We start from the raw sequence: 20,213 nt of genomic DNA, 5'->3' as shown, positions 1-20,213 counted from the left end.
CCTGACCTCTGCCCACCCCCCACCAGCCCAGAGGAATGGGCTGTGTGTGTGTGTGTGTGTGTGTGTGTATGCGTGTGTCCAGAGCAAACTGTTCACTTTTTCAAATATATTAGAAAAAAGTTTCTCATGGAGGCTGCTCCTGGCAGGATTGAGGTTTCTTTGGGGGCAGAGGTGGCAATGGCCACTCAAGTACCCCTCCCCACCGACATGTCCTAGATGACGTTCTCAAATAGCTGCATGGAGCTCATGATGTTCTCATCCTGTGTGGAGAGAGAAGGATGAGAGACCTGGTCAGACCCTGGGTGGGCAGGCCGGGACAGTGCCCAAACTGGTCCTACCTTGAGCAGGTTCTCGCCGGGGACTCGGAACCCTGCGGCGACCACTCTGTCTCACTGGGTGAAGGGGCGGCTGGTGAGTCACAGCCTGTCTTCAGCCCCACGGCCTGACTGCAAGCCCATCTGGGGGCTGCTGTCTCACTGACGGACAAAGTCCCCTGGCTCTACTCAGATGGAGGCCAGGGGCACCTGAGAGGCCACTCTGGGAGCGACGCAGATGGCTGAGGCCGGTGGAGGCACATGCCACGCTCCCACTCACGCACAAGGCTGCTCTGCAGACGAAGGTCACCTGCAACGCTGGGGGAGGCTCCAGGCACCTCTCTCACTGCGTGACCCTGTCCGGAGGGCCAACGGCCCAATCATCCTCCTGTTGCCCCACGTCTGTCCCCTCTGGTGTGAGGCACTATAAGGCCGTCCAAGGGATGCTGAGGCCACGGGCTGTGGGTTGTAGGCTGGCATGGAGCAGGTGGCAAAGGGATGGGGCCCAGACAAAAGTGTGAACGTGGAGTTTGGAGGTCGGGAGGAGCTCGGGGACTGGCAGGGGCAGGACCCTGGGTGTCCTTAGCTCCGGATGCCACCTACCTTCTGACAGGTCTCCAGGAACTCATCAATGGTCACCACCCCATCCTTATTCCGGTCCATTTTCTGTAATTCAAGCCACGCCCTCAGTGAGTCTGTGGGTCGCCTCCATCCCGGCCTGTCCCATCTATCGCCTACCCTGGATCCAGGCCACGTAAAGTGCCCTCCCTAGCTACTTCCGTGGCACAGCTGACCTCTCTGGCATCTCCCCAGTCTGTTCCCCACACCCAGCCACTTCCTAGAAGCTTTCTTGGGCTTACACTTCCCAGAACGCATCCCCATGCTCCTCTGACCCCCTCACCTCCCTGACAGGCAGCCAGGGCAGATGGAGCAACTGAGGCACAGGAGGGGCCACCAGCCAACGGGAGGTGGAAACTTCAGGCCCTTTAGTCCCCATGGACACAGAACAAAGGCACCACAACCCCACTCCTCTTATGGAGTTTTTCTGGAGGTGCTGGGAGAGCTCTTGGAAGGCACCGGAACACTGGCCTGGTATGTCAGTTGCCCTGGAATCTACAAGCCCTGGCTTGCCCTGTGATGAGGTTCAGGGGATCAGGGAGTGGGGGATCCTGACAACCAGCCGGGTGGGGGTGCCGGTTTAACCTCCTTGTGGGGGGAGTGGGGCTCAGAGAGGGGAGTGGCTTGCTCAGGGTTGTCCTAAGAGGAGGAGCCCCCTCCCTCCCCTGGCTGCCCTGCCCCTCCAGGCCCAGGGCTGGAGCACTCACCTGGAAGAACCTCTCCACGTGCTCCAGAGGCGCGTCCTCCCTCAGGATCGGATAGGTGTGGCGGCCCATCATGTCATAGATGGACTTCATGATGGCCAGCATCTCCTGGAGCAGGGCCAGAGGGCCAGGCATGAGCCTGGCTGCGAGGATGTAGGGGGGTACCAGGGCCCCAGGACAGGGGCTGCCCCAAAGGGCGAAGGCACTGCCAGGGCAGCAGTGAGTGAGCAGGCGGGGTGTTCAAGCTGGAGACAGACGAGCTCACCCCCATCTAGTCTATTCAGTGCAGGCCTCTGATTCTCCAGAAGTTGGAGATAGATTTTGGTGTGCCGTCTCCAAAATTTGAAATTGTAGCGACGATTTCATATACAAAAAAAAATGTTTGGGCAAAACAAAACCTGACTGTAGACCTGTGTGGTGAGGTCCCCCACCTGCCTTAAGGGTCCACACTGCCCCCTTGACTGGGGGGAGCTGAGGCCCACTCCTCCTCCCCCTGTCCCTAGCTTCTCCGGTTGTGTCTCCCTCAGGACCTCCCTGTGAGAGAGAATGATCTGAGAATACTGGTTGAACCGGTGAGGGGCACACCAGCTCCACAATCCCCTGCACCTCGATGTCCAGGACCAAGAGCCTGGGAGAGGAGGAGAGCCCCCTGGCTGCTGTCCCCTCCAGGATTGAGCTGACAGCCATGTCTCTGGACAGGAAAGGGAGACAGGACAGTCAGGGTGGCAGGAGAGTGGAGGAAAGAGGCTGGGAGTGTGGAGCAGTAGAGAGGAAGAGGGGCAGACGGCCACCACCCTCGACCGCCCTGTACCTCTTTGGTGATGTAGCCATCCTTATTAATGTCGTAGAGGTTAAAGGCCCACTTGAGCTTCTCATGAACTGTTCCGCGCAGCAGGATGGAGAGGCCGACCACGAAGTCCTGTGGAGGGAGGGGAGGGTGAGGAGTCTGATGCCCAGATTTTACTTCCGGTTTGCTGTGTGCCTTCACACCTCTATAGGTGAGGAGCCTTCATTACAGAGCAGGCTGATGATGTCCATTAGGTCAACACCTTGTGAGTGTGTGCGTGTGTGTGTGCGTGTGTGTGTGTGTGTGTGTGTGTGTGTGCATGTGGCGGGAATGGCATGGTGGCTGGTGCTTATCTTCTCAAATAAAGATATTCAAATACATGGTGTCTTAGACCCATTTAATGCACGGCTACTGAAAGAGAAGACCTTGGGTGCTCTTTTAATAAAGGAGAATGTTCTACTTTTAGTTTACCAAGGATCTGCATGTCAAGGTGCTTGAAAACTCATGGCTTAAAAGCTAAACCAATAGTGCTCAGCTTTGGGGTCATGACATACCTGTGTGTTGCAATCACCTCTGAGGTGTGACAGAGAATTTATTACAATGTTATAAGACATAAATGTTCCAGTGGCTTCTGTGTGAAAACTCCAACTGCTCTTAGCAGTTGGTGGAAAAGCAAACCCTCCCTTCCATTTCCCGGAAGGCTTGCAGGTTGAGCCTTCTCTGCCCCACAGGGTCCTCCCAGGTTATTCTGAAAGAAGGCAGCAGAGAAGGGCTGTCCCGGAACAGGAAGTGGAGAACGGCAGATTGGGGGCGGGGGGAGCAGGGGCGGGGCAGGCCGTGCACCAAGGGTTTTGGTTACCACTCAAACATAAGATCTTCTGGATCTGAAGAGGCCTGTACCATGAGAAAGAGAGACTAAAGGAAACAGAGGAAAGCAATCTGGAAGAAAGAAAAATTATTCCAGGAGGAAAAAAGACGTAACAAAAATGACCAGAAGTGAAGGTTGGAAATCCGGCATCCCTAAAATAAGAATAGGATGCTACAAAAAGGGAATAATTGACAACGAGAAAGAGCTCCTGGGAATTAAAAATACAAAAGCAAAATGACAGACTCAGAAGAGGGTTTGGGAGAGCAAGTGGAATCTTCCATAAAGTCGTGTGAAAAGGCAAAAGAGCTGAAAAACAGAAAAGAGGACAATGAGAGGTCTCCTATAGAGGACACAATGCCCAAGCACCAGGGGCTCCCAGGAGAACCGAGAAATGGAGGAAAGCAGGTTAGAGAAGACGAAGGACCCCCCAGGATGGAAGACTGGGGAGCGTCCAGGTCCTGCCGAGGCCAAGCACGTGGAAACACGTGTGCATGGAAACAGCCCACAGTGTTGCCTGTGGGCACAGGTCATGATGGCATTTCAGTAAACCAGGCGCAAAAAAGAGGATCCTACAAGCTTCCAGAGAGAAAAACAGAACCAAACGGACAACACAAAAGCAGGTCCTGTACACAGGGTCAGGATTGGGCAGGTTTTGCAAGAAGTGAGGCCACCACCGCTGGGAAGGAGGACAGCTTCCCACCGTAGCTTTGCTCCCACACAATGTACCGAGCAAGAGGGAGAATAGAATGAAGATGTTTCCAGACATCCACAGGCTCCAAAGTTATCTCCCACATACTCTTTCATAGGAAGCTGCTGGAAGCTGTGCCCCTGAAAAGACAGAATAAAGCAAGGACGAGGGAGATGAAGAATTCCAGAACCAGGAGACCCACCCGGGGGAAAGGGGAGGGGGTGGAGCCAGTCGGAGGCTGAGGAGCGTCCTCAGGGAGATGCCCGTTCATTCATTCGTTCGTTTGTTCGTTCGTTCGTTCCGAGACTGGAGAAAGGCCTGGAGGTGAATTCATGACGAGGTCACAGACCCCGGGCAACTGAAAAACCAGGACCACTGTTAACTGGAGGCAAAATAAGAAGGCGCGGAAAAGAAAAACATAATCCGCTCACCAGAAGGCTGAGCAGGGCATCAAATTCACGTCATCAGAGTAAAACCACGGTCCTTGTCCCACCTGAATCCTAGCATTCTGGAAAGCCAGGGGATGGGAAAGGTGTATGCGTATGGGAGACCCAGCTCTCATCCCCACAGCAGACAGCGGGTGGTCTAAAACTGGGCAGCCAGTGGGGCGCCTGGGTGGCTCAGTCGGTTAAGCTTCCGACTTTGGCTCAGGTCTTGATCTCACAGTTTGTGGGTTTGAGCCATATGCCGGGCTCTGTGCTGACAGCCCGGAGCTTGGAGCCTGGTTCCAATCCTTGCAGAAGGATTCTGTGTATCCTTCTCTCTGCCCCTGCCCCACTTGTGCTCTCTCTCTCTCAAAAACCAATAATAATAACAAAATTTTAACCGGGCAGCCAGGAAGCAGCAACAAGCGTACTATGCGGACACATGGAGACGAATGGTGCAAATCCCCTAAAGCAGAAGGGGGTTGCCTCCGCAGGTGTGTGGGTGGGTGGTTAACAGCTGGTTTTCCAGAGCACATCCTGTAAATCTACTGGACTCTTAAAGCCTGGTGTGTATAAGTGAAGAAATTGAAAACGTTAAAGGAGAAAGGTGATAGTTCTTACGTGCCCAAGTGTGGGGAATAATCACTGAAGCTCGGGCGTGATTTAGTGAGGAGTCGAAGCGTCCCTGAAATCACGTCACTGGGGTCTGACAGGCTTTCCCGGTGGGAGGCAAGGGCGTGCAGTCCGACCGGAGGCAGCAGGGAATGGCCCGTTCGAGTGCGGGCCGCCGGAGGGTGCTGGCAACACCATCCCCCCCGTCTTGTCTGCACACACCCAGGTCTGCCGTGTACAAGCCCTCACGGTCAGCCACAACCGAGGAACGCCTCCGTTCCATGTCCCTAAGCGTGTGGGTATGAGAACAGTGGTGACGGTACCAGGAGGGAGACGTGTGGGAATGTCCTCTGGGAGACCATCCATCCTCCCTAAGCACACAGACGCCCTCCTGTCCCGCCAGCACACATTGGAGTACTTGGCAGTTCCAAACGTCCAGCCCCAGGGTGCCTCGGTGGCTCGGTCGGTTAAGCATCCCACCTCTTGATCTCAGCTCGGGTCACGATCTCACGGTTCGTGGTTTGGAGCCCCGCGAGGGGCTGAAAGCACGGAGTCTGCTTGGAATTCTCTCTCCCCTTCTCTCTCTGTCCCTCTCCCGTTTGCGCTCTCTCTCTCTCACACACACACTAAATAAATAAACAAACGTTTATTAATTTCCAGCCCCACACAGCACAATCTCATGTGGAACTGTCACTAGCTGTAACTCCTTGATCTTAACTCCGAGGCATATGACGTCCATCGCGTCCACAGCCCCTGCTCTGCGGCTGTCCCTGAGGCAGAGCACAGGGAGGCTGAGGGTCTCTGCAGTGGCACAGTGACACAGAGAGGCCTCGGTTTCCAGGCTAAGGCGCCCCTGGGTGCATATGAGCGTCATCCAGTGGAGCACACAGGAGGGGCTCAGCCAGAGGGGGGAAGCAGAGGTTTGCAGGCATAAGCTAGTAACTATAACTCTGCAGTCGCATGTGGCTTGGCCAGTGAACAGCACAGGGAGTGGGTTACTGCAGGGGGAGGTAAGGGAGAGGCAGCCGCACCTTCCTCCAGACACACAACTGGGCCTAACTCTCCAAAGGAGCAGCAGCGTGCTGGTACAATGAGTGGGTCGAATACAAAAGGCCCTGGAAGGCACAGAGGGTTGTGATGCATCGCAATGTACACACGTGGCCCGTGCCTGGGCTGGGGAGGCCAACGCCAGGCTCCCTCCTGTGGGCGAATCCCAGAGGACCCAAGAGGAACAGAGCAGCGGGCAGACCCTGAGGTGGGCCACGGGACCACTGCTCCCGCTTGGTGAAGATGAGGTTTGCTTGTGTGCTGTTTTGTTCAACTTTAATTAATATGTGTCTTGTCTCTCAAAAATAGAAAAAAAAAGATTGGGATCATTGTAACTATCAATAAGCTGACCTGACTTTCTGTTTTCTTAATTAAAAAAAAAATTTTTTTTAATGTTTATTTATTTTTGAGAGACAGAGAGACAGAGCATGAGCGGGGGAGGGGCAGAGAGAGAGGGAGACACAGAATCCGAAGCAGGCTGCAGGCGCTGAGCTGTCAGCACAGAGCCCGATGCGGGGCTCGAACTCACAGACCATGAGATCACGACCTGAGCCGAAGCCGGACGCTTAACCGACTGAGCCACCCAGGCGCCCCTCTTAATTTTTTTTTTAAAGTTTATTCATTTATTTTGAGAGAGAGAGAGAGAGAGAGAGAGAGAGAGAGAGACAGTGCAAGTGGGGGAGGGGCAGAGAGAGAGACAGAGACAGAGAGACAGAGAGAGACAGAATCCCAAGCAGGCTCTGCACTGTCAGCATGGAGCCCGATGCGGGGCTTGAACTCACAAAACTGTGAGATCGTGACCTGAGCCGAAACCAAGAGTCGGACGCTTAACTGACCGAGCCACCCAGGCGCCCCCTGACTTTCTGTTTTAAGGGCACATTGAAAGATTCAGTCTGAGGCAGTGAGGGGGGGTCAAGAGTCACCCCCACCTCTTGAGGTCCTTCCAGCCATGGGGATCCCAACCTGTGGCGCACCCAGGATTAGGGCCTGCTGATTGAAAGGTCCCTGGGGACATAAGTGCCCTCCTCTCTTTCTGAAAAAGCTTTCCTAGAGCAGAACACTGCAGTCAAGAAGGTCCTTAAGATAAACAAACACACCCATAGGAAACCGGAGGAAAGGGTTTCATGGCAGAGCAGAGAAGCAGGCGGAAGGCCTGGGAGGATGCCACAGATGTAGGACCTTTTGAGAAGGTGCCTAGCAGAGGGGCTTCGGCACCAGTGTCCCTAACCCAGCCACTGACAGCACACCCCACCTGCCTACCACCTTAAAGGGACCACCAGACCCCTCCCTCAGGGGGGGCGAGAGCAAAGACCACAGGAGGGTGACAGAGACCTTCCTGGCCCCCACCACGCACTGGGCCCCTGGTGAGCTGTTTGATCATCTGATTTCCGAATGAGAAAAACTGTCTCACAGAGCCCTGGCTGGGTCCATCACACGAGTGCTTCTCACACTTTATTCCCAGAACTCTTCGGTGCCCCTTCAAGGATACACGAGAGACTGGTCACAGGGTAGGACAATCAGTTTCTCCTGCGTGCCCTGGTAATGCTGGGGTTTTTACTGTGTGCAGGTATTCCTTTAAAATAAAAAAGATGACGACACTGTAGGTTTACACAGGCACTAGCCCCAAGAGTGTGGCTAGGAGAGGGTGGGGCCCCTGTGGTCACAGGGCAAGGCTGTGGCCTTGGGCCACCCCACCCGGTCTGCCCCTGTGTCAACGTGCCGGCTGGCTGGCGGCATAAAAATAAACTGAGCAGCATTACCGACAGGTTATTATTACACCCCGGCTCGTCCAGGGGCTTTCTGAGCCCGGCCCGCTCGTTCCTCTGCTTTCCTGTCAGCTGCCCTTGGCCCTGGAAGCCGAGCAGGGTGGTTATCGATCAGGCCCAGCTCTCAGCAAGGTTCTCCTCTCCAAAGAGGTTTCAGCTTTTCGCCTGCAGCTATTTTTGGGGCCTGGGCTCCACAGACGGGGCCTCTCTCAAATGGTCCCGTGTGGCCGGCCTAGGTGCCGCCCACGTCTCCGCCCGCCCCGACAGAGCCCGGCAGGGCCCTCCCGGGGGGCGGGTGTCACTCACCAAGCTAGCTCAGGCTGGGTGCTCCCCCTGTTTTGTGGCAAGGGATAGATTCTGGGGCTGGGCGCCTGCAACCCCCACTATTAGCACGGACCCCAGAGTTAATCCTTGCCCCCTTTTCAAATGCAAATTCACGTGTGCCTTAGAAGCTCCCTGGGCTTGGCAGCCCTGGAATGGAAGCAAAGGCTGAATGAGAATAGAGTGGCCAGACTGTCCCTAACTTCAGCGAGGCCCAGGGCCAACCGGGCACAGTCCACCCATTCTCTGGCTGACACACTGGATCGTTTACACCCAGGATCATGTTTGGGCCACTGAAAGGCCCGAGAGGGTGGCATCCGGGCAGGGAGATCCCCCGCCCCCACTGTAGAGGCTAGAGGGGCAGGGGGTGTGGGAGGGGGCAACGGGGACCTACCTCAAAGCGGATGGCCCCATTCCCATCGGCGTCGAAGGCGTTGAAGAGGAAGTGTGCATAAGTGGTGGCATCTGGGGAGAGCAAGGGCAAGGGCTGGGGTGTGTTGCCATTCCGGGGCTGGAGTGCCCCACCTTTCCAAGAGGACAGAGGCAGCTCCAGGCTGCAGGCAAAGGGTGGAGGCAAGGATCCCTTCCCCTTTAAAGGTGACACCCACTGGTTGTAGAGGTGCCATGGGGGGCGGGCGGGGAGGGTTGGGAAGAGCCAGGGGGGACTGGCCTCAGACTCACCTCCCTGAGGGAAGAACTGTGAGTAAATGAGTTTGAAGGTGTCTTCATCCACCAGGCCCGTGGGACACTCCTGCAGCAGGAAGCCACCCCCTCAGTGACCTCAGCCATCCCTAGCGCCCCCCCCCCCACCCCAAACTCCATAGGGTCTGGCCTTGCCCCTCCCTCTGGGGATACCTGCTGCTTGAGATACTGCTGAGCTCTACTGAGGCCCGAGCTGGAAAAAGCCTGGCGGTGGGGCAGGGTGATGCAGGCGGGGGTGAGTGGGAGGGTGGCGGGTTGTCCCTTCATGCCAAGTTGGTCCCTCCCTATGCTCCTCCCCTCTGCCAGCATCAGAGACACACAGCATGGAAGATGGTGCCTTCAGAATACTGATTCTGGGACTTGACCCACCCCCAGACAGCTCTCCCACAAAACAAGAGACCCATCAAGGCCCCTGGGATATTTGCTGTGCCCTGGAGAAGTTTTTAGAAGGTGCCCCTGGGCCAGGGTCTCTCCTGCCTGGAGCTTGGGCCAGGAGGGCTAGGTGGGTCCGGGCCTCTCCCAAGGGGATGGGGAGCACTCACGTTCTTGAAGCCCCTGTAGAGGGACTGTAGCTCCTTCTTGGTGAACTTGGTCTGTGCCTGCAGCTGGTCCAGTCCCTCTGGCTGGTGGCGCACTGTAGATAGCTCCAGCTCACTGTCGCTGCTGTCTGGAAGGAGACACAGACCCCGGAGGGTGGAACAAATGCCCTTGCTCCTTCTCTTGCTCTATTGTGGGCACCAGGCCATGGGCTAAAGTAGGGGTGGAGGAACTCTCCTTACATGACTACCAGGTATGGCTCCTTGGGCTGTGCACTGCACAAAAGGTGGGGCTATGGGGGAATGACATTCTCAGGAGTTGTGTCTCACGGTTGCTCTGCTGCTTTGCTCCTCACATAGAGTTAGCTCTCCCCACTTGCCTCACCTCGAGCATGTCCACCCTCTCAGCCACATGTGGGATGGGGGGGGGGCAGGAACTGGTCTGATCCTAGAGAGACACTGAACAAAGGGAGATGGGAGGAAAAAAAGACCGCAAGACCAGCTCAAAGGACCTTCAGGCTTAAAGACCCAATTCCTGGACCACCTCCTCCATGCTGCCCTCCCTGATTTCCCCCCAGGAATGAGGAGGTCACCCCCTTGGCCCATCTAGCCTAACATGCTGCTCATTGGCTGTATTTGGTATGAAGCTGTCATTCACACCTGGGTAGGAGGTCAGATCTCAAGGGCCCATAGGCAGGGACCAGACCTAGCCTTTAATAATAACACATCAAAATGTTAATTAACCATGGTTACCTTTGGGGGGGGTGCGGAGGCAAATTTCAGGTGATCTTTACTTTCTTATTTATGATTTTTTTTTTACATTTTTCTAACATCCTTTGATATGGCATGCATCACTCTTACAACACAAAATAAAGCTACAGACAAAACAGCACTGAGCACCTACACCTTGCTGAGCAGCATGCTCACATAATTATAGAACTTTTCACCGAAACGAAAAGCAAGATCCACACCCACTGCACTGTCAGCATCCCTGGCCTCCCCTGGCATCCTGCAAAGCAAAATGGTAAGCCCATGATGATCTCATAAGCTGCTTGCTTGTCCCCACTGCAGGGTAAGGGCTGCGAGCCTCCCTGAACTGCCCACCCTGTGCCCGCAGAGCCTAGTGCAGTGCCAGACGTGGAATACTGCTAACGGGAGCACCCTGAGCCCTGTGCTGGGCTGCCCCATTCTGGGCCTCTCCCATGAGTACTGCTGGCTCCCACTGAGGGCCACCGTGCCCTGCAAAGGTGCCCAGCAATCAGGCTGTTGCCTTGGTCCATGCACATGCCTGATCTCCAGGATAACCATTTCATACCTTCCGTCTGTTTAAATTCCCAGTGCCTCCTGCCCCATCCTTACTCTCAGGATGCTTCCTACGTCCCTGAGAAAACAGAAGCCACAGAAGAAAATTTCTCCCCACATCTACTGGTCTACCTGTATTGGCCTAAACATCCTCTTTCCCTCCTCCTCTGGGAACCACTGTCCTGGTTCCTGGCCAAGGCAAACCCTTCCGCGTGCACAGTAGGTCCCAGACCCTCTCACTGTCTCAAGCATGTGACTGCAGCAAGTTTCCCCACTGTTTCCTCTTCACCCATCATCTTTTTTTCCTCTCCCTTCTGGATCATTCCCTTCACCATGTGGACATACTATTGAATCTGGCAATCCTTTGTCAAGTTTAGTATCGGTAAATTTTGGAAGCCAGTGATTCTACTCTGAATAAACATCCCAAACAGAATCTCAGCCAGCTAAGGGGACTATACATTGACGTTCAAGGCAATAGTATCTTTGATCGGGGAACTGGAGGCAACACAGGCAGGACGGGTGGCCACAAAATGGGGGATGCACACACAGCAAGGCGAACCATGCAGTGCGTTAAAGGGACACACAGCAGCATAAATAGATGTTAAAAATTGGTTGCTGGGGCGCCTGGGTGGCGCAGTCGGTTAAGCGTCCGACTTCAGCCAGGTCACGATCTCGCGGTCCGTGAGTTCGAGCCCCGCGTCAGGCTCTGGGCTGATGGCTCGGAGCCTGGAGCCTGTTTCCGATTCTGTGTCTCCCTCTCTCTCTGCACCTCCCCCGTTCATGCTCTGTCTCTCTCTGTCCCAAAAATAAATAAAAACATTGAAAAAAAAATTAAAAAAAAAAATTGGTTGCTTACTTCAACTAAGAGGTAGGCATTTCAGAATGGATGAAAAAGCAAGACCTGACTATATGCTACTTACAAAAAGGATACCTTAAATCAAAGCCACAGATGTAAAGTAAAAGAGTGGAAAGGAATAAGAAACCTGGTGTGGCTCTATTAATGATAGACAAAATAGACTTCAAGGCAAAGGGTACTACTAGAGACAAAGAGGAACGTTTTATAATGATATAAGGATTAATTCATCAAGAAGATAGTGCAATATGAAATATATACATATACCTAGCAACAACTTTAAAATACCTGAAACAAAAACATTCAAAACTAAAAGGCGATACAGATAAACCACGATTTCAGTTGAAGTATTTAACACCCTTTTTCAGTAAATGGTAGCATAAGTAAACATACAAAAGACGTGAAAGACATTCTCAACCAATTTGATCAAATTAATATTTATAGAACCTTCTGCCCAACAACTGTAGAATACATATTCTTTTCAGGAGCACATTCTGTGGTTACTAAGACAGACCAGATGCTGGAATAAAAAGCAAAATTCTGACCACAATGGTATTAAATCGAGATCCCCAAAAAAAACAAGAACAATAAAAAAAAATCCCAAACGCTTGGAAATTAAACAACACACTTCTTTTTTTTTTTTTTTAATTTTTTTTTTTAATGTTTTTTTTTTTTTTTTTTTTATTTTGGGGACAGAGAGAGACAGAGCATGAACGGGGGAGGGGCAGAGAGAGAGGGAGACACAGAATCGGAAACAGGCTCCAGGCTCTGAGCCATCAGCCCAGAGCCTGATGCGGGGCTCGAACTCCCGGACCGCGAGATCGTGACCTGGCTGAAGTCGGACGCTTAACCGACTGCGCCACCCAGGCGCCCCTTAAACAACACACTTCTAATGAACTCAAACGTCAGAGAAGGAAAATCACAAGGTGAGTTTTGAAATATTTTGCACTGAATGATAACGAAAATACAGCAAACCAAAAATTTCTGGATGCAGGTAAGTCCGTGTTTAGAGGGAAAGTTATAGTTTTATGTTACTTTATTAGAAAGGAAGATAGGTCTAAAGTCAATGATAGAAACTTCTAGATCTAAGTTTTTCAGAATCCAGGAAAAGAAGAGCAAATGAAGCTCAAGGTCATTAGAAGAAAGGATATAATAAAAATAAGAGTAAAAATCATTGGAAAAAACCAGATAAACATGGAGGAAAAACCAATAAAGTTATTAAGAAACCCAATAAGTGAGTCATAGACTAGGAATCTTTATGGCCTGGATTTAGGCAAAGAGTTCTTAGACATGACACCAATAGCATGATCCATAAAAGAAAAGTTGATAAACTGTACTTTTTAATAACAACTAAAACTTTTGCTCAACAAGAGATACTGTGAAATAAAAAGGTAAACTCCAGACTGGGAGAAAATATTTACGAAGCATATATCTGATGAAGGATATCCAGATTATGTGAAGAACTCTCGAAACTCAACAGTAAGAAAACAACTCAAGTTGATAAGTGGGCAAAGACTTGGTCAAACACTTCACCATAGAGGACATACCGATGGCAAATAATCCCATAAAAAGGTGTCGAACACCACTGGCGATTGTGAAAATACAAATTAAAACCATAAGGAAATACTACTCCACGCCTCTTTTTTTTTATGTTTATTCATTTTTGAAAGACAGAGAGAGACATAGCACAATAACTTTTACGCAAACTTTTAGAGCAACTTCATTGACAGTCACCCAAAGCTGGAAATAGCCCAAATGTCCTTCAACCAGGGAGTGGATACGTCATCTGTGGTACATTCACCCGGTGGAATATCACTCAGCAATAAAAGTAAACAAGCTATTGATATACGCAGCAGCATGAATGAACCTCGAGTGCATTAGCAAGTGAACTAATCCAGACTCGAGAGGCTGGTTAATGTATGACATCTGGAAAAGACGAAATTATGGAAATCACGGAGAAAGACGATACATCAGCGGCTACTAGGGGCTATGGAGCAAGGGACGTGTTGAATGCAAAAAAAAAAAAAAGGCAGCCTTAGAGAATTTTTTGTGGGGATAGAATTGTTCTATATCTTGATTGTGGTAGTGGTTACATTATTATGCATTTGTCAAAATTCGTAGAACTGGGCACCAATAAAGGGGACTATACGTAGAGTAGAAACATATTAAATAAAAACTAGGTAACTGCCTACAGGAGAAGGACATGTGATAAAAGGGGAAAAAATAGCAAAATGAAAGACGGGTTCTCTTTTTTTAAAGGAGGTTTCTCACCCAGTGCAGAGCTCAATGCCCAGTACAGACCCCAAAGCAGGGCTCATGACCCTGAGATCAAGACCTGAGCTGAGATCAGGAGGCAGATGCTTAACTGACTGAGAGGGGTTTTAAATGGGTCAAGACTGGGGAGCCTGGGTGGCTCAGTCGGTTAAGCGTCCGACTTCAGCCCAGGTCATGATCTTGCGGCCTGTGAGTTTGAGACCCGTGTCGAGCTCTGTGCTGACAGCTCTGAGCCTGGAGCCTGCTTCGAATTCTGTGTCTCCCTCTCTCTCTGCCCCCTCCCCGCTCACACACACACTCTCTCTCTCTCTCAAAAATAAAGATTAAAATTTTTTTTAAAATAAACATTAAAAAAATTTAAATGGGCCAAGACTGGTAATGTCCCATGAACATTACCGTTGACTGGTAATGGCCCCTATGGGCCAAAAAATAAAAACAAAACAAATATCCTAAACTTGTTGCTATTTCTTCCACTGAATAAAAAGCAAGACAACAAAACTTCCTCGAACCTTACCATCTCCTCCAGCTATTTCTTTTTTCTCTTCTTCTTTAACTCTCTGTCTTTACTTCCTCTCCTAGTCTCCCCTGAATGAACTTACTCCTAGGGGGCGTTTACCCCACCACTCCATACAAACTGCTTTTCTGAAGAATCACCGGAGACCCATGTTACTAGTCCAGTAATCTTCACTCCTCAATCACACAAGGACCTACAAGAATGAAAATTACAGTGACAATATGGCTGGACCTTGAGGACATTATGCTAAGTGAAATAAGTTAAGCATAGAAAGACAAATACTGTATGGTCTCACTTATATGTGGAATGTAAAAAAAAGAAACTACATTTATGGGTACAGAGAGTAGGTTGGTGGTTGCCGGGGCTGAGGGATAGGGGAAATGAAGAGATGTTGGTCAAAGGGTATAAACTTCCAGTTATCAAATGAGTAAGTTCTGGGGATCTGATGTACAGTGTGTAGACTCTAGTTAACAATACTGTGTTGTATACTTGAAAGTTGCTAAGATAACGGATCTTAAATGTTCTACTGCCACCACACATATGCACGCACGCGCGCGCGCACACACACACACAAAGGGTAATTATGTGACATGATGGATGCATTAATTAACCTTATTATACCAATCATCTCATAAATTTACGCAATGTTATATGTCAATTATATCTCAGTAAAGCTGGAAAAACAAACGAAAATTACATGCCCATTTCACTTTTGAATGTAGATATAAAACCTTACAATTTTTTTTTACATTTATTTATTTTTGAGAGACAGAGACAGAGCACAAGTGGGGGAGAGGCATAGAGAGAATGAGACACAGAATCTGAGGCAGGCTCCAGGCTCTGAACTGTCAGCACAAAGCCTGACATGGGGCTCGAACTCATGAACCCGTGAGATCATGACCTGAGCTGAAGTCAGATGCTTAACTGACAGAGCCACCCAGGCACCCTGAATGTAGATATAAAACCTTAAACAACATGTTGGCTAACTGAAAAAAAAAAAGTACATCACAATCAAGAAGGTTTTATCTGGGGGCGCCTGGGTGGCTCATTCGGTTAAGTGCCCAACTTCAGCTCAAATCATGATCTCACAGTTCATGAATTTGAGCCCCACATCAGGCTCTCTGCTGTCAGGGCAGAGCCGGCTTCAGATCCTCTGTCCCACTTCTCTCTGCCCCTCCCCCACTGTGTTCCCCCTCCCCCTTTCAAAAATAAATAAACATTAAAAAAATAAGGTTTGGAGTGTCCGGGTGGTTCAGTCAGGTAAGCGTCTGACTTTGGCTCAGGTCATGATCTCACGGTTCGTGAGTTCCAGATCCATGCTGGGCTCTGTGCTGACAGCTGGGAGCCTGGACCTGCTTCGGTTTCTGTGTCTCCCTCTCTCTGCCCCTCCCCCCACTTGCGTTCTGTCTCTCTCTCTCAAAAATAAATAAACATTAAAAAAATTTAAATAAAAAATTTAGAAAGTTAAAAAAAAAAGGTTTTATCTGTAACAGTACACAGAGGGAAAATCATATGAAAACCTTAATACAGAAAAGGCATTTGATAAACATCCACATCTATTTATAATTAAACAAACACTAACCAAACTAGGATAGAAGGGAACTTTCTTGATGTAGCTTATATTTGCAAATAACATATTTATTTACAGAAAATATTAGATTTAATGGCAAAGACTTAGATGAATTCCCTTTAAGATTTGGGACAAGCCAAAGTTGGCCACAGTTACCACTAATTGATATCCTGCCAGTGCTCTAAGGAAATTTCAAAAAAGAAAGAAACAATTTAAGAATTGGGAAGTAAAGGATAAAACTAACATTACTTGTAGATGTTCGGTCCCTACAGGGACAAAAAAATCAATATACATGAGAGTTTAGTAAGGTTGCCAGATACAAGATGAATTTACAAAAATCAATAGCAATTTTCTACACCAGTAATAACCACCTAGAAAATATAATTAAAAATATAACATTCATGGGGCACCTGGGTGGCTCAGTCAGTTAAGCATTCCACTCTTGATTTCGGCTCAGGTCACAATCTTATGGTTCGTGAGTTCGAGCCCCACGTTGGGCTCTGTGCTAACAGGGTGGGGCCTGCTAGGTGATTCTCTCTCCCTCTCTCTTTGCCCCTCCCTCACACATCCTCTTTCTCTCTCTCTCTCTGAAAAATAAATAATAAAACACTTAAAATATACATATATAACATTCATGACAGCAATAAAAACTCAAAAGTATCTAAGTAGTAACCAAAACTCAAAGGACTTCTACATGGAAAGGTAATCTGAACAAATGAGACATTCCATTTTGGATAGGACCGTATAATATGAAGATACTATTTCTCCCCCAAAGGAATCTACAAATTCAACACAATTCCAATTAAAAATCCAGTTGGACTTTTTGAGGACCCCAATAGACTTACTCTGAAATATACACGCAGGAATAAAAATCCATAAAAATCTAGAAAGGAAGAGTGAAAAGGGAATTTTTCCCATTAAATATTAATATACAGTCACAGTCACTATAATAAAGTTGTGTGGTGGGTACAAGAACAGACAAACACACCAAAAAAAACCAGACCCAGCGAGCTCAAAAAAGAGATGGAGGTATAGCAGGAACTTCACAGAAGATTTGTGGAAGGGTCACATAGTTTAGTAGGTGGTTTTAGGAAAACTGGCCCAGCACAGAAATCTGGATCCCATTCTTTTTTTTTTTTTTTTTAATTTTTTTTTTCAACGTTTATTTATTTTTGGGACAGAGAGAGACAGAGCATGAACGGGGGAGGGGCAGAGAGAGAGGGAGACACAGAATCGGAAACAGGCTCCAGGCTCTGAGCCATCAGCCCAGAGCCTGACGCGGGGCTCGAACTCACGGACCGCGAGATCGTGACCCGAGCTCAAGTCGGACGCTTTAACTGACTGCGCCACCCAGGCGCCCCTAGATCCCATTCTTATACCACGTGCAAAAATGGGCTCCAGATGAACTAAAGAGCCAAATGTCAGAGATAAGCTATTGAGTTAAAATGTGAAAGAATCTCTTGCTATCCTAAGGATGGGGAAAGACTTCTTAAGACTTCCAAAGTTCAAAAACCAGAAAGGAAAATAAAAAGTGGATGAATTCGATTACATCAAAATGAAAGATTTCTGTTTTAAAAAGGGCACCGTGGCTGGTTACAGACAACTCAACAGAATGGACGAAGACAGCATACAGTGTTTAAAAAAAAAAAAAAACAAACAACGAAAAAAGAATATCTGGAATAGATAATCATCAAAAAAGGAAACTGGAAAGATGAAGAAATACATGAACGATGGGTCAACCTCATTAATAAACAGGAAAATGCAAATTACATTGAGAATGCAACAGCTAGATTGGCAGGAAATAATAACAATGAAATAAGCAAGCTGGCCAATCCTTAAAAGCTGGCTAGGGAGAGAACAGAGGTCAATGGGAATTTTTAAGCATGCTTGTGAGCAGCTAACCGGTACTCGCACACACTGGGGGGGGGGGGTATTTGCATTTTCATGCTAAGGCTGCATACATCTGCATACCCTAGGGGGCAGTAACCCTCCCCTAGGTGCATGTGCTTGAAAAACAAGAGTGCAGCCACCCCAGTGTTCTACCATAACAATAGCTTGGGGGCACCTGACTGGCTCAGTCAGTTGGGCGTCCAACTTTGGGTTCCGATCATGATCTCACAGTTCGTGAGTTTGAGCCCCGCATCTGGCTCTGTGTGGACAGCTCAGAGCCTGGAGCCTGCTTCAGATTCTGTGTCTTCCTCTCCCTCTGCCCCTCCCCTGCTCTCTCTCTCAAAAATAAATAAACATTAAAAAAAAAAATAGCTCGAATTGACCGCAGGCCCACTGACAATAGAGCAGATAAATAGACTGTGGGACATCCACTGGATGAAATGAACTAGAACACATGGCAATGTGGATGAGTTAGAAACATACTGTTAGATGAAAAACCAGTCCTACGAGACCAGTATGATTCCATTTCTTATAAAATTCAAAACCAAGAATAGCCAAACAATTTGTAGGGATACGTAAGAGATAAAATGGTAAATAAGAATGAAAATCCAGGAACGACAAGTGCAAATCTGGCTGGCTGGTGGTAACCCCTGGGGAGGGAGAAGAGAAAGTCAAGAGAGGGGCAGGCTGGTGATGTTCTAGTTCGGACAGTGGAGGTGTGTGTGGGGTGGGCAGGATAGGCTCATTGGTGTTTACTATTATTTTAAGGCACATATAAAATACATATTTGAATTTAATAGAGATTAAAGTGTTAAAAGTAACTAGAGTCCCCAGAACAAGAGAAAATGAGAGAGAGAACACTACAGTGTCCAACTCTATATGGCAGCCTTACAAAACACCGCTGGTCTGGACCAAACAGGACCCTTGGAAGATAAGAAAAAGACAGTAATCCCCAAAGAAATGACCAACGAATACAGGCGGGCAAGTTAGAGATGAGCAAACTGAAGAGGCTAATAGGTATGCAAAGAGGTGGTCAAAATCATTAGGATGATGTTGGGATGAGCACTCGGTGTTGTATGGAAACCAATCCGACGATAAATTTCACGTTAAAACAAAAACAAAAACAAAATTAGTATGAAAAATGCGTCTGAGAGCAACGAGGAAACAATGTTACACTCATTAAATCTGCAGAATGGAAGAGCTACTTTAAAAATCAAGACTCAGTTGGGGAAGGAGGGCTAACTTTTCCTGGGCCTCCAGACTCCAGTAGCAGGCAGACTCCGGCCTGTCATCTGCACTTGGATGTCTAGGAGGTTCTCAGATGGAGCATTTCCAAACTGAGCTTTTGATCTTCCCTCTCCCCAACCTTCAGCCACAGCCTTCCCCAGCTCGGGGGACAGAGACTCCATCCTGTCGAGTGCTTGGGCCAAAACTCTGGGCATAGATCTTCCTCCCAGCACTCAATCCACGTGCATGGCCAGCCAGCTTTAACTCTCAACGTACATCTCGCCTCTGACCCCTTCTCCCGCGTCCGCTGCTCCCACCCCGGTCCAGGGCTCCGGCATCTCTCCAGGCATGTTGCCCTCCTTCTGCCTTGGGTCCATAGCTCTAGTTTTCAAATAGTGCTGAAGGAAGCTGCTGAAAACATATCCTTGTGTATTCCTCTGTTCAGCAACCTCCCCCAAGCTCCGAATATAAAAACCAAAGCCCTTAAATGGCCAATAAATGTGCCCCCACCCCCAGCTCTGACCTCATCTCCCAGGTCTCTGCCTTTGCTCCCTCTGCTTCAGCCATTCTGGCCCCCTTGCGCCCTTCAAGCCCACCGGGCACACTCCCTCTGCAGGGCCCCCACTTGCTCTTTTCTCTGGCTCTACTGCTTTTCCCTCGGAACCCACACCTGCTTCAGGCATCTCCTCGAATGTTACCTCCTCCGAGATGCCCCCTCCCCATTCCTATCTATCCTTCATCTCTGTTCCACTTTTGTCCATTCGGCCATGATTCCCTGCCAGACACATATTTCTCTGTTTACTAGTGGTCTGGACTGAGTTGCGTCTCCCCCAAATTCATACGTTGAAGTTCAAAGCCAGTGTGACTACATTCGGAGATAGCGCTCCCGGGAGGTAATGAAGGTAAGGATGAGGTCATAGGGGTGGGGCACTAATCCAATAGGACTGGTAGCCTTATGAGAAGAGGAAGAGAGATTTCCCCTCCCCCACTTCCTTTCACCCCCTCTACACACATATGCTCCAAGGAAAGGCCACGGAACTGTCTGGAACTGTCTCAGGAGCGGGGAACCTGGTCTCCTCTTGACCCCCACGGCATCCGGCCCCATCCTGGGCACCCCACATGCTCTCAGGGGACACCGGGGGACACCCCTCTCCTGGCGTATCCACGGGAGAAATCCAAGGGGCCATCCCTCTGG

General features: G+C 49.4%; 1 protein-coding gene across 3 annotated transcripts in view; it reads right to left on the bottom strand.

The window, feature by feature from the left end:
* Positions 1-212: 212 nt before the first annotated feature.
* The window catches only part of KCNIP3 (potassium voltage-gated channel interacting protein 3), an 82,608-nt gene continuing 62,607 nt past the window's right edge, over positions 213-20,213 (bottom strand). For all 3 annotated transcript variants that reach the window (XM_047068742.1, XM_047068743.1, XM_047068744.1), the window contains 7 exons: positions 9,395-9,519; positions 8,832-8,901; positions 8,545-8,615; positions 2,448-2,555; positions 1,640-1,744; positions 918-980; positions 213-260 (listed from right to left, as the gene is read on the bottom strand). In XM_047068742.1, coding sequence (XP_046924698.1) covers positions 213-260; positions 918-980; positions 1,640-1,744; positions 2,448-2,555; positions 8,545-8,615; positions 8,832-8,901; positions 9,395-9,519 — 590 coding nt within the window. The remainder of the gene's footprint in view (positions 261-917; positions 981-1,639; positions 1,745-2,447; positions 2,556-8,544; positions 8,616-8,831; positions 8,902-9,394; positions 9,520-20,213) is intronic.

This window comes from Lynx rufus, unplaced genomic scaffold, assembly GCF_022079265.1.
Source record: "Lynx rufus isolate CCGP_SWC_20201006 ecotype Redwood Valley unplaced genomic scaffold, mLynRuf1.p SCAF_8, whole genome shotgun sequence".
In the NCBI taxonomy this organism is placed as follows: Eukaryota; Metazoa; Chordata; class Mammalia; order Carnivora; family Felidae; genus Lynx; species Lynx rufus.
The sequence above is the reverse complement of the archived record's forward strand: the minus strand, read 5'-3'. Positions and strand labels throughout refer to the sequence as shown.